The 14,472-nt window shown below is 39.8% G+C and overlaps 1 protein-coding gene across 5 annotated transcripts in view; it reads left to right on the top strand.

The window, feature by feature from the left end:
• Cfap299 (cilia and flagella associated protein 299) overlaps positions 1 to 14,472 on the top strand; it is a 474,580-nt gene that overhangs the window by 324,776 nt on the left and 135,332 nt on the right. The window contains exon 4 of one of the 5 annotated variants that reach the window (XM_087584350.1): positions 13,596 to 13,828. The exons of the other annotated variants lie outside the window; for them this stretch is intronic. Within the exon in view, the coding sequence (XP_087440476.1) occupies positions 13,596 to 13,616 (21 nt within the window). The 3' untranslated portion in view covers positions 13,617 to 13,828. Of the gene's footprint in view, positions 1 to 13,595; positions 13,829 to 14,472 lie in introns of those variants that run through there. 5 annotated transcript variants of the gene reach the window in all.

Below are 14,472 nucleotides of genomic sequence, written 5' to 3'. Positions count from 1 at the left end.
GGTAAAGTATTTTAAGTGATGGTGACTGCTGAGATTGTCTAGGTCATTTGGGGGTATGTCCTTAAAGAGTTGAGGCACTCTGGTCTTTTTCATTTTTCTTGTGTCAAGCTATGGAGTAAGCTACTTTGCATACATGTTCCAAAACAAGAGAGCCAACTGACCACAGACTGAAATCTTTAACATGTGAGCCAAAATAAACCCTTCCTCTTTATAAATAGATTTTCTCGATAATTTGTTGAAATGACAGAAAGACTGACTGACAGCACCAATATAATTGGACTTTTCTTAAATAGTATCCTTTCGTTTGCTCCTGCCAAGTTAAGTAAAGCAAATGTGGTCTACTCAAGGGCTCCATGGACCCTCTGTGAGTATCCACAGGATTCACTCCATCAGACAAAAGTCCCATTTAGAAATGTCCTCATGTCCTCATAATTTCTTCTTTCTTTTTCTTTTTTTTTCTTTTTTTTTTTTTTTCGGAGCTGGGGACCGAACCCAGGGCCTTGTGCTCGCTAGGCAAGCGCTCTACCGCTGAGCTAAATCCCCAACCCCCATAATTTCTTTATATTTCGACCCTCTTCCTAGAGACCCACTGGTTTGAGAAGATTGTACAATTCTTATTCATTTGAAACTGCCTTCATGAGGCTAGTTACTCTGACTCTTCGTTGTAAGCAATAAAAACCAACCTAGTAGCACCCTTTGGTATTTATTTCTCCTCAGAAAGGAAATCTTAACTGTCCACCAAAGTCTATCAATTCGAAGTTCTGCTTTCCCAATGACTGTAGTAGGCTATTTTGTTAAGACTTATGCCATTACATAGTGGGTACCCCATGTTGTATTTTTAAAAATAGATATGGTAAATAAACTGCCATTGCAGTTGTTATGTGGCTTTCCCCCAACAAGACCACAATGCCTATGGGCCAGCAAAGAGCATGGAAATGAACCACACCAGAGACAGTTTCAGGGAAAACCATCTGTTATATTACATGTGAACAACTACTTATATAGTAGAAGCCTGTTGACTGTGATTGGTTAGCACACTACCTGGGATAAGACAATGAATACTCATACCACACATCTCTCTGGGGGAAAAGCACAAGGAGAAGTGAAGCATGCACACACACCAGCAGGCCACTTACCAGCTACTCAAGTTACTTCAGAATTCAGTGTTGCGACATCTAGGAATACTCAGAAGCATGGTTTGTCGTGCTTCTTAGAATCACAGTGTGCCAAGTAGGCTGACAACCAGGCCATGCCTGCATTTTCTCCTACATATAAAAATAAATGAGAAAGAATTAAAGGAAACAGCACATGTGGTAGTTTGAATGAGGATGGCCTCATAGGCCATATTTGAGTGCTTGGTCTCCAGTTGGTGGAAATGTTTGGGAAGGATTAGATGTGTCTTGTGGTAATAGACTTGGAGATTTCTTAAGCTTATGCCCTTCTCTGTCTGTTTGTCTGTCTGACTGCCCCCTGCGGCCTTGAGATTGTGGATCATAATGTAAGGTTTTAGCTACTTCTCTAATGCCATGCTCCCTGTTATGATGGCCATGGCTGCACCCTCCAAAGCTCTAACCCTCAAATTAACTCATTCTTCTGTAAGTTGCTATGGTCATATCTTATAATAGAATTAGAAAATTAGCTGTGACATACATTAATTCCAGGGCATGGACTACTGCTACAACAAGCCTGAGTAGGCTGGGTTTTTTGTGTGTTTTGTTTTGTTTTGTTTTTGTTTTTGAAAAACATGGAAGACTTTGGCACTTTAAACTAGGAAACCAGTTGCATACTCCAAGTTGGGCTTAAGGGGCCATTCTTGGAGGACCCTGGAAGACAGTAGTGCTATGAGAAATGTGGACTATGGAAGCCCAGCTCAAGAGATTTCAGAGAAGAACAATGTTTTAGCACCTGGGCTAGAGACTAATGTTGTGACATATTGGCAAAGAATGTAGGTGCTTTCCATCTTATCATAAAAATCTGGCTGAGGCTAAACTGAAATGTTTTGGAGAAAATTTGTTGGTAGAGGAGAGTTCAAGACAGCCTAGTATTAACCCTGTCATGTGGTTATTAGTAATCACTATTATTCCGATATACAATGAAACAGACCAAGGAGAGCAAAAAGAATTTTAAAATGTACAATTTGAGAAGAAAAAGAGCACCAGGAAATTTAATATTGGAGGTAAGACTTGTGTTGAAAGAGATAAGGAAAGGTCTGATCTAAAATAGAGTAAGGGAAGTAGGTGTCCTCCTGAAAGGGCCCACCTATCGATTTCTGCAGCTGTGAAAGGAAAAGGCTTTAAGAATTATCTGTTTCCAAAACAAAGGAAAGTTTAGGCAAGAAAGGAAAGCCCTATGCATATCCAGAAGGGAGCCAGGCTCCATTACAAGAATAGCAGAATTGAACTTGGAAGCTGCAGCAACGGAGTTCTGACTTTAGAGGATACAAAAGCAAAGAGTATGTGGAATTTTCCTCTTCAGTTAAGGGAAGCCACTGAGATCAAGATTATGGCAGGGGAGTCCCTGCATGGAGGCTCTGAAGGCTGTTGTGTCAAGTGAGAAAGTGAAACCTGGATTGCACTAGAGCCCTGCCCTCAAGATGTTGGAGAAGCCAGAGCCATGGGATGTCTGCTAGGGGGACATGTTCTAGGAAATGGAAACATCCTATAAAAGAGAAGTGTGCAGCAGTTAGCAAAGCTTGAAATGAAGAGCTATCTAAGCCCTTTAACATTGGGTGTAGAGGTACAGTATTTGGAGTTTGCCCTGAGGTAGGGTACTTTTGTTTGTCTGGTTGGTTGGTTGGTTTGGTTGGTTGGTTTTGTTTTTTCATTGGTCCAGTATTTCCTCAGTATGACCCTGTTCTTTCTTTTGAAATGGTAATGCATATTCTTTGAAATTGTGTATTACGAATATGTAGTTTCCATTTTGATATTACAGGGGGTTACAATTGAGAGAATATTTTCCTTAACTCTCAGGAAAAGACTTTGGACTTTCAAACTTGAGACTGAAAGAATTTTTAAGTTGAACTAAATAATTTTGCATTATGATATGGTCATTAGCTTATGGGAAGCAAGCTGTGGATGTGGTGGTTTGAATGTGAATCATCCACATAGGTTCATATGTTTGAATGCTTAGACCCTAGTTCTTGTTTGTGGGTTGAGATGTAAGCTCTCAGCTACTGCCCCAACACTATGCTGCTTGCCTACAGCCGTGTGGTAATGGCTTTAACCCTCTGGAACTGTGAGTCCCAAATTAAATAATTTTACAAAATGCCTTGGTGTTTTATCCCAGCAACGGAAGACAAAGATGTAACAGCAGCCTCAAAAGACATATGTCATGGGATAATTCTACGCAAGCATTTGAAAAATGTTATTTCTTTATTCCCAGACACCATCTCTTGCATTAACCATCCTTTCAGTTAAGAAACATTCTAATTCAGAGAAAATCACTTTCTTCTTAGAAATAAATATATTTGATACAAAACTTTTAGTTATATAAACATTAATTATACCACTAATCAGGACTGCTTAGTTAATATTTTTCCTCAGAATCAACTCAATAAATTCAATCATTATTATGTTCATAAACAAGGAAAATTTGGTTGTTATAGCACTAGGCACCTTTTTAGCTCATGTTTTCACTTAGAATTCTAGTCAACAATAATAAATCATAAAGTACTGTTGGCTTGAATAATGGATTTTCTCACACACCGAGTGACAAGATGACTACAAGCATCTGGTGTGGGCGCCTTAAGATGCTGTGCTGTACCTGGACCTCCTTCTGTAATTGTTCAGGCATCATATGCACATTCTCTCTGGCATGTGCCTTAAGGTGGCCTCTCTAGCACAGTCCATAAATTAGTACACAAAGAAAAAGGGAAGGACAGGGAAGGAATAGAGACATCTCTTCAAGAAAATACCTGGAAGTTGTGAAGGAAGCTCCTCCTATGCCCATTCCCTTTTTATAGACACTGAAATGTCCCTTCCTAGGTGCAATCTACTCTGAGCTTCGCATTAGACTGGAGACTTTCGTGTTCTTACTCCTTCCTCAAACCATGGATATTCAAATGATATCTGATCCTACTATTTTATATGTCTCAGAAAGTCCATTTGTTCTCTGGTTAAGTCACTACAGTCTACAAAATTGAGAGCACTCTTGGCTGATCCATGTGTAGGGTGGGGACTGAGATCCACACAGGGCCGGACACTTACCCACAGTGACCTAGAATTTCCCTAATGTCAAGAGCAGAAGTGAGCCCCCTGCCTGCGAACCACTCTGAAACTTTCATTGAGAAATAAAGCATGGGCTGAGCAATAATAGATACAAATTAAAATGCTTATTATTGTAGAATTTAGAAGGGAAATAGAGAGCAGAGGACCACTGTTACTCACTGCCCACATTTTACAATTATTACCCAATGTTTTGTTGGCTAACGCTCTGATGGGCAATTCTTACTTATCATTTGTGGCTAATCAGAGGAATGTGAATAAAAATGCAGAAATATCTCACAGGATATGAAAATATGAAGTTTTTATTGGAATGGAGCACAGCAACACTTTTAAAATACCAGGCAAGGATACAGATGGTAAGGATCAGAGTTCAAAAAGAGCTCAGTGGATATTTTCTGATTAGCAAAGTATGTGATAAACATCAGTAAAACATGGATAAATGCGACAAAAATGGATCATGGTTCCAGAAAAGCAAAATATAGAAAAGGAAGAAAAGGAGATGTGGCCTACCATGTAGAATATGGGGGATGTAACAGTATGTCAGGGAAGAGTACTATTTTATTTAGCACTGATTCAAGCTGTAGTCCCAAGGCAAGGAACACATTCAATGTGCAAATAGAAGGAGGATGATTTTCAAACCATTAAACTGAAACCCCTGACATCCCCTGAATTTCATTCCTCCATAACTGCTTGAGAAATCACTGTTTCCTGTGTTATCACCATTAATGTGATTGTTGTGATTTAACCAGAGAACAAATGAACTTTCTGAGAGATATAAAACAGTATGATCAGATATCATTTAAATATCCATGATTTGAGAATTGACCAAGGAGAAAGAACTTGAAGGTCGTTCAGTCTAGTGTGAAGCTCAGGCCAGATTAACTGTGATAGACTCAGGGGAAGGATCTAGAACGTGAGGCTACTGATGTGAATCAGACAAAGGATGATCTCTGATCAGTTTCCTGAAATTGAGAGCATTCTTGGATGATTCCATCTGTAGGGTGTGGACTGAAATTCACACATGGCTGGATAATTACTCAAAGTGACCTAGAATTTCCCTTAATGTCAACAGCAGAAGTGAGCCCCCTGCCTGCGAACCACTCAGAAACTTTGATTCAACAGAAGTGATCACTTTACTGACTTTGTTGGTGAATAATTTTCCTAAAAATATAGAAATGCAAACAATAATAATATGGTATCCATTTCATCATAGCCTTACTAGATTATTAAAAAGAAATATACAGAAATGGTGATTCTCTTAATATTTCAGATACTCACCTTCATTAAGTATTTAGAATATTTAAATAATGAAATTTTGGATAGAATATTTTTCCAACTGATACTTATTTTGAGTGTATTTGAAAAATTGTTTAGGGCTTGAGTTTTAATTCAAAATTTAGGTTTTAAAAATATGTCCTGGTTATGGAACTCAGGTATCAGTGCTTGTAGCTTTTATACTGAGTTAGACAGACAGACAGACACACACACACACACACACACACACACACACACACACACACACACACCCTTATGTATGATTTATATTCACTGAATCTTGAGCAGGACTTTTCAATAAACAGTGCGCTGTCACTTATTTCCTTGAGAGCTGGTTTATTTAACACACATTTATCATATAGTTAATTAGCTTGAGGAATGAAAAGAGGACACTAGTCATAGTCCAAGCAGATATTCTTTGCCCTAGACAACCCTGCATATTAATCACAAGAGACACCCGAACACTAAAAGTGAGGAGGAAAATCAGTTCAAATATTTTTGTACAAAGCCTTAAAATTTTAGGCTTCTGAACATCTTGGAGAATATTTTTGAAAAATCTAGCCATCCAAATAAAACTTATTTTTCTGGGATGCAAATGCATAAACAAAACGGTTGCGTAAAGTGAGAAAGGCCTGGGTCTTCGTTTGCCTCCATGTTATTTTTAACACTTTGCAGTGTTCCAGTAAGTGATTTGAATTGCAATTTGGGAACCAACTGAGTCAACACAATAAATATGACAATTTGATGCTATTTGAGGATGTTGGCATTTTATGAAAGAAATTGTCACACAGAGCAAGTGATGGTTCTGGCATAGGTTGCATCCTCCTCCTCCCCACCAATGGAGCTATCACTACCCTGTTCGAAGCACTCTGTGGCCAATTCTATCATTATTGTAGCAATTAAAAGTTAATAATTTTTGAGACATGAATTGGACTTGATGTTTTCAGCTACTTCAACAACTCCTTGGGAAACAAGGGAATGCTTGTACAAGTGGACCAAAGAGGAAATACGCAAATGCATTATGCAAATTTGGTGCTTTTTTTACAAATAATTTTTTGGGAGTGAATATGGTTTTATACTATAGCTTATTATGGTCCTGCCTTTGCATTAAGCCTCTTGCCTCACCACCCAGAAGGCTAGGATTATAGGACTGAGCCCCCACAACTGACTCTCCAAGTGATTTAGGTCCATCACCATCAAGAAGCTCATCCTTTCGTGTTTCCATTTTCTCTGTGGACTCTCACCATGGCAGTGGCCAGATAATGCTTTCATGTGGTTTTCAGCAAAGAAGTTTTAGTCTCTTGGGGATTCCACACTTTAGGTCAGAGATGCCACCCAAGTCTCCAAATGACTTTCAGGGATTACATAACTGAAGATATATAAAAAAGTTTTTTATGTAAGTCCATATGTAAATCTGACTCCAAAAGAAGAATCACGTAAATAAAACAGATTCCATTTTCTAAAGGCTCAAACAATTAAAAACCAGGCCCAAATAGGTACTACAATAATGATTCCTGCTTTTCTATCTCCTCAAACATTCTAGGAGGACATGTGTTAATCTCAAAAGTCATGTATAATACTCGTCTATAATTATCTTCCTCACTGAGCACTCCTATTTTCTCAATTCCTTCTTGCTGACAGGTGGCTTCATCATCATATACACTCTTATATACACACTGCATTTAATAAAAGAGTTTGTTTCAAATGCATATTGGCTAAATACAATGCTATAGCTTGTATTTCCAACAATTTTAAAGATATTTATGCAACAATAGGAGGAAATCTAGTGTGGTAATACTGTTTTTGACTATTTTTAAAGATTTTTTTCTATTAAATACCTATCCTAATTATATGTGTATAATATCAACTTATGTATAATTGTTTTTATTATAATCAGTGAACCTGCTACTACATAGATAGATGAAACAAGATATGCCATGTTGATAATTTTTGAATCCTATCAATAAGTCTAGGAAATAAATTGTATTATTCTATCTAAAATTATATTTTGAAGTGTTTCTGTGTTTATAAAGCCAAACAGAGAAAAGGTTTAGTTTTAGCTACTACAGATGTCTGTATTTCCTTTAAAATGTTATAGGTGTAGAATTAATTTGATATGCAGGTTCCACATATTTTCTCAAAGATGGTAAAAATAATACTTCACAATTCTAGCCCTCAAAATTTCTATGTCCCTATAGGAATATAAGATCATTTCTTCCTCATTTTTCTACTTTCTAATTTGTATTATGGAGGTGAAGCCATTTAAGTTGCAGTATAACAGTTATTTAGAAACTACTTGTGCACAGAGTGTTTTTCAGGCCTTGTGAGGCGAAGTGAGTCTCCTGTAAGGTCCCATTGAACTCCACCCCCTTCTGCTTGTGAATGGAAGGAGAAAGTGTGCACTTCTCTGAAGGAAACAAGTGTTAAGTTCTCGGTATCAGCTCTAGCCTTGCAGATGCAGCCACTGAAAGCCAGTGTGCAGTGAAAACAGACACTCATGTGATAACCTCACGGTTGACTCTTTGCTGTATTCTACAGACTCTAAAGCCACATCAGATGAATTTTTCTTTCTTCCATAAGGGAGTATAGATTCCCTACCTGTCCCATTACAGCCACTGTTGATAAAGATTGGTGTAAAGACATCCATTTTTGACTTTTCAAATGATAGTCTTCTTTACACGAGCTACTGAGCAACCTCTACATATTTATAAAAGGACAGAGAATGGAATTCACCTTTTTTTTTCAAATTAAACTTTTTATTTCAAGTTAAGTCTAGACATGACCCCATATGAAATAATATTGCTTATATGGATCTCCTTATCATATAAAACTACAATGTAATGTCAAACCAGTATCTGCACCTGGATGTAACTAGGCATCCTTTTCAGCTTTCCTCGGTTTACTGAAAAACACAGTTCTCTGTCCATTAGAATAGGAACGGTTTAATCAAGATGTTTTCTTACGTGTGTAGGTAAACCCACAGATCATACTTTGTGTGAGTTTGTACAAATAATACATTTTTTAGCACTTAGTATTTAACCCCATCATGACTACCATCTCAGCAAAAGCTGCCCAGGCCAAGTCCCACAGCTTGAGGCCAATGAGAGGCAGAAGCTGGATTCGAACTGCTCCTGTTGCATCTGCCATTGTTGTGTCTAGAACAGCTGCAGATCACATTGCTGCTGCTCCAGGTTCAGAGGACACCAGAAATGACAACTTGCAACCTTGAAATTTTACTGAGGCCCATGAAATATCAACCAAGTAGCTATTTACATAATTCCTTGAGCAGTCATTATGGTATGCTTGAGGCTTTAAACATTTCACAACTGCACAGGAAAACTCTGATCCAGCTCATAACCTGAGGATTTTAGCTTAGTCTCAGTGTCCTTAAGGACCTTCCATTTGAATCACAGGAACCATCACAGGCTTCATGGATGCCACTGAAGCCACAGCTTCTAGTGGTAGAGACTTAGTGCCAGCCATGGCTGCTCCATTCTACCAGCAACAGCCAAGAGAGGCTTCTTGAAGACCCATAAAGACTCCAGATGGTACCTTTTATCTCCCAGCCTCCAGATTCACACCCAAGGTCTAGCCTTAGTCCAGTTAGATAGAAGCATGTCCTCTATGCATGATAACTGAGGCAGACAGACCTAGTATGCCTGCATAGGTTGAGTAACTAAGTAGAAAGTTTGTGGCTACTAACAGAGATTGTGCCCAAGAATGACAGGTTTCTCTTCTATCCCACATCTAGAGCCATCTGAGAGACCTCCCTTCCATGTTCTGAATTCCTGGTAGTACAGCCTAGCCCCTTGGTAAACACCATCTGAGTACTTATGACCTGCTGTGACTTTAGCATGTATAGAGCAGTTTGATCTGGTAACATGAAGAGAAGGCAACTTTTGTGCCTGCCAGCACCAGTATACCCAGAAGCAGCATTTACAAGGTAGCTGAAGAATTCCAGATAGCACAAGGACAGATACTGTGGACTGAAGAAGGGCTTAGATGGTGAAGTTGGCTGAGTTCTCAGGCTATGGAAGAGGATAAGCTAGAAAGGGCCAAATCTACAAAGGCAAAGGACATCAAGTAGCTGAGAAACTCTGTGTGTGTGTGTGTGTGTGTGTGTGTGTGTGTGTGTGTGTGTGTACATTTATGTGTGTGTACATTTATGTGTGTGTATCTGTGTGTGTTTCTCTGTGTATCATGTCCTTTGATCATATTCTTCCCATTTCCTTATATCACCTGTACACTCAACTCCTTTTTAACAACTACTTTTATGTCATTTCATGCATGTTCTATAAACTTAAGTGTTCCTTGCATGACCATGAGAGGAGGTTTATTTACTTCACAGAGAGTAGCTTACCAGTCAGTGGCTTTATACCACTGAAGGCTGTGACTCCTTTTTTTTTTTCCAACAACCACTAACTGCCGGTATCTCCTCAGGGATGGATGGGCATCACAAGACTTTACCCCATCCATGATGGAATGTTGTTGGATCCATTTGTGTGCTTCTTGAGTCTGGCAGTAAATTTCTATGTGCAGGACCACACAGAACAAAAAGATGAACATGTAATACTATTTTTTCTATTTTTAATCACAGAAAATACATCCACATATTTTTAAATAATGTTGAACCATAATTGATATTTTCTTTGGCTTCTTTTTAGCCAGTAAACTAGTTAGCTTGAGTTCTAACACATTTATGATATATGGGTGACTAGTACAAATGGGTTTTCTATTTGGTGGACTACATTTTCTGCAGAAGGAGCTGTATTCCTTCAGGCTGTTTTCCTGACATATTTTTAAAAGGAGAATGAATCTTGGAGCAATCAAATCATAGTTTGGTGTGGAAAGGAAGTATAAGAGAAGATATTAAAATCAATGGAAACACTGTGGGCCACATTACCTTGGCAATCTGACAGAACAGTTATTTGCACCACTGGAGTGTATACACAATAGCCCAGCACAGTTTGACTTTCAGATTAATGACACTATAAAGACAAATTACCACCTAGATACTTTATTACTTTTCAAATATGAACTCCTTTAAAAAACTAAAGTCTAATTATGGGTAATCGTTCTCTTGTGAATATTAGTAAAAGTTTGACCAAGCCTGAATTATGCTTCACACAACCTTTTTAAGTGAAATGAAACAAAAACAAACCTCAGCCGATTATAGTAACAGTGTAGGAGGTTTGCAAATATACGATACATTTTGACAGCTGCTTTTTACTGGAATTCTATCAAGACAATCACTGAAATATTTTAAATGCTTACAATGAGAGAATGCTAAATTTATAACTGTTCCTCAGTCGCTGGACATCCTGGAGATGGAGAGTGCTTTTGTGGTTGCTAGCATGCTTCTAATTCTTGAAGTCAGCCATATTCTTCAGTCCAGGTCCCCAGTGATCAGTGCTAAATATTTACTTTAAATTGAGTTTCTCAGTGTTTGAAATGTTTATATCGTCTGAACAGACAAACTTGTACCTCTGGCATACCAATGAAAAAATAAGATATGCAGAAACTGTTAACATAGAATATATTTATGATTAGAAAATAATATTTCCAGACTTATAATCTTTATAAAATGCTATAAAGAAGGAAGAAGGTCTAACTGGAAATGTGCAATGCTAAGTCTTGACCCTGACATCGACATAAAATGCCCTATCTTCTGTTCAATGAGGAGAAAATGTGTAAGATCCATGTGTTATATGATGTTATATGTGCATATATATATATTCTCAGTTTCCTTCTGGTGGTTCTTATTGCCATTGTGTGGTGTTTTTTTTAATTTAAAATAAAGTTAACTTGAAATTTTATTTTTTGTCATCCTTTAATTCCATTTTTTGTCATTTTGGCCCCCCTCTCTGGCCACCTTGTTGGGTTCTAGACCTTCAGAGCAGCATCTGAATTTAAGGCTTCCTTTGCTTACATCCTCCTCTCTTGGTACCCCTTCCTGGGGCATCAAATCATCTCCTGAAATCACTTCACAATATCCCAAGGAAGTGCAAGAAAATGAGTTTGTAACACAAACTCCACCCATGCAGAAATATGAGTTCAAATCTGCCAAATTTGTGCATGGCTTGGGTCCAAGAATCCTAACTAGGCACATCAAGAAAATGAAGAAAGGACAGACACATATGCATGGAAATGTTTGGACTGGGTGGCCTAGGCTCTCTGATAGAGAAGCTGCGGCACCTGGACGCTCAGTGGGATTATTATATACAGTAGGACTCAGAGGCAGAGTTACTACATGCGAGATATTAGGAACACAAGGTCCTTGCCCTCACAGATAAATGCTAAGGAAACCGGGAATGTTAAACACACAGGTTTGTCTCTTCAGTAGAAGAGATATGTAACTTGGTTTTCCACACAGAATACTGGTTGTTAGTAGCCTGATAATCTGTGTTACCTCTAAGGCAAGGCCATGTCTGTCTACCACATGCAGGACTGGAGGTGGCTAATTAACCCACATGACCTCTATGCTATGGGTATAACAGAGCACAGCAGGTCCTTCCACAGACAGTGAAGGTAACGCACGAGGCCTGTCTCTGGGAGCCACATGACCTCTATGCTATGGGTATAACAGACCACAGCAGGTCCTTCCACAGACAGTGAAGGTAACGCACGAGGCCTGTCTCTGGGAACCACATGACCTCTATGCTATGGGTATAACAGAGCACAGCAGGTCCTTCCACAGACAGTTAAGGTAACACACGAAGCCTGTCTCTGGGAGCCACATGACCTCTATGCTATGGGTATAACAGACCACAGCAGGTCCTTCCACAGACAGTGAAGGTAACACATGAGGCCTGCCTCTGGGAGCCACATGACCTCTATGCTATGGTATAACAGAGCACAGCAGGTCCTTCCACAGACAGTGAAGGTAACACACGAGGCCTGTCTCTGGGAACCACATGACCTCTATGCTATGGTATAACAGAGCACAGCAGGTCCTTCCACAGACAGTGAAGGTAACGCACGAGGCCTGTCTCTGGGAGCCACATGACCTCTATGCTATGGTATAACAGAGCACAGCAAGTCCTTCCACAGACAGTGAAGGTAACGCACGAGGCCTGTCTCTGGGAGCCACATGACCTCTATGCTATGGGTATAACAGAGCACAGCAGGTCCTTCCACAGACAGTGAAGGTAGCGCACGAGGCCTGTCTCTGGGAGCCACATGACCTCTATGCTATGGTGTAACAGAGCACAGCAGGTCCTTCCACAGACAGTGAAGGTAACGCACGAGGCCTGTCTCTGGGAACCACATGACCTCTATGCTATGGGTATAACAGAGCACAGCAGGTCCTTCCACAGACAGTTAAGGTAACACACGAAGCCTGTCTCTGGGAGCCACATGACCTCTATGCTATGGGTATAACAGACCACAGCAGGTCCTTCCACAGACAGTGAAGGTAACACATGAGGCCTGCCTCTGGGAGCCACATGACCTCTATGCTATGGTATAACAGAGCACAGCAGGTCCTTCCACAGACAGTGAAGGTAACACACGAGGCCTGTCTCTGGGAACCACATGACCTCTATGCTATGGTATAACAGAGCACAGCAGGTCCTTCCACAGACAGTGAAGGTAACGCACGAGGCCTGTCTCTGGGAGCCACATGACCTCTATGCTATGGTATAACAGAGCACAGCAAGTCCTTCCACAGACAGTGAAGGTAACGCACGAGGCCTGTCTCTGGGAGCCACATGACCTCTATGCTATGGGTATAACAGAGCACAGCAGGTCCTTCCACAGACAGTGAAGGTAGCGCACGAGGCCTGTCTCTGGGAGCCACATGACCTCTATGCTATGGTGTAACAGAGCACAGCAGGTCCTTCCACAGACAGTGAAGGTAACGCACGAGGCCTGTCTCTGGGAGCCATTCCCATGGAGGAACTGATTTGTTCCTTGAGGAGAGTCAGTGCAATTGTGCCTCATTGTGCACAGGGGATTGTGTTGCACCAGGAACCTTTCTCCCAAATGTTGCTGTTCTTAAATATCTGTATAATAAAGTGCCCGCTGTCAGACCCCAGAAGGTCGAACTAAAATTGGCTACTGAGTCACATTGATTGGATTTCCTTTTGTCTCACACAGAGCTCACTCTGCTGGCCCTGATAGCCACAGATCTCGCACACTGAAAAACTAGGAGGTGCTTATTGTCTACATATGAAGAAAGATGCAGGTGCAGCTAGTTTTGTTAGGAAGAGTCTCTTTAAGAAGGTAGTCTTCAAGCAAGTAACATCCAGGAGGCGTTAAACTTCCTTGGATGTTCGTTCTTTTTTAAGGGCAGTGACTTTAAAACAATTTTATTAAAAATATTCATACAATATCTTTATCGTAATCTTTTCCCTACCTCATCTAAACTCTTCCCAGATCCTCCCATCCCTCCACAAAAGGCAAACAAAATCAAAACAAAAATAATAATAACCAAGAACACAACTTACTCACGTCATCAAACATGGAGAAATTGAGCTGGTGCCCAACTAGACGCCTTACCCCTACTGAGTATTATTTGTGGCTTGTAAAGCTCTTCACATGCTAAGGAGAAAGAAAGGTTCAGTATCACCAGCTACAAATACACAACAGAAACCTGCCTACATAATGTATCATTGGGCATTTTATGCCCACACCATTAACATTCTCACTAGGAACAGAGAAAGGTTTTGCCATCTCACTGAATCTCAACTGGACAAATCTTTACCACTCCCATAATTCTAAGGCATTGGAGGAAGGACATGTCTATTCCAATGCCAACAGCAGACATCCACTTGGGAGTTTACTTTCTCCCTGGAGTAGGCACCTTCTGCATAGTTCTTTGTGGTTATTTGTTAAATCCCCTATGTTAACTACTGTATGAGAAAAGGATCAAAATATTTAAAATATTAGTTCTAGCCAAATTCAACTCTCTGACTCTGACCATCATGTCCAAGAGTCCTCAGAATAACAAACTCATCTGAAGACAAACAGAAAT

Source organism: Rattus norvegicus, chromosome 14 (genome assembly GCF_021556685.1).
Source record: "Rattus norvegicus strain SHRSP/BbbUtx chromosome 14, alternate assembly SHRSP_T2T, whole genome shotgun sequence".
Classification (NCBI taxonomy): Eukaryota; Metazoa; Chordata; class Mammalia; order Rodentia; family Muridae; genus Rattus; species Rattus norvegicus.
This window is presented reverse-complemented; position numbering and strand designations above follow the sequence as displayed.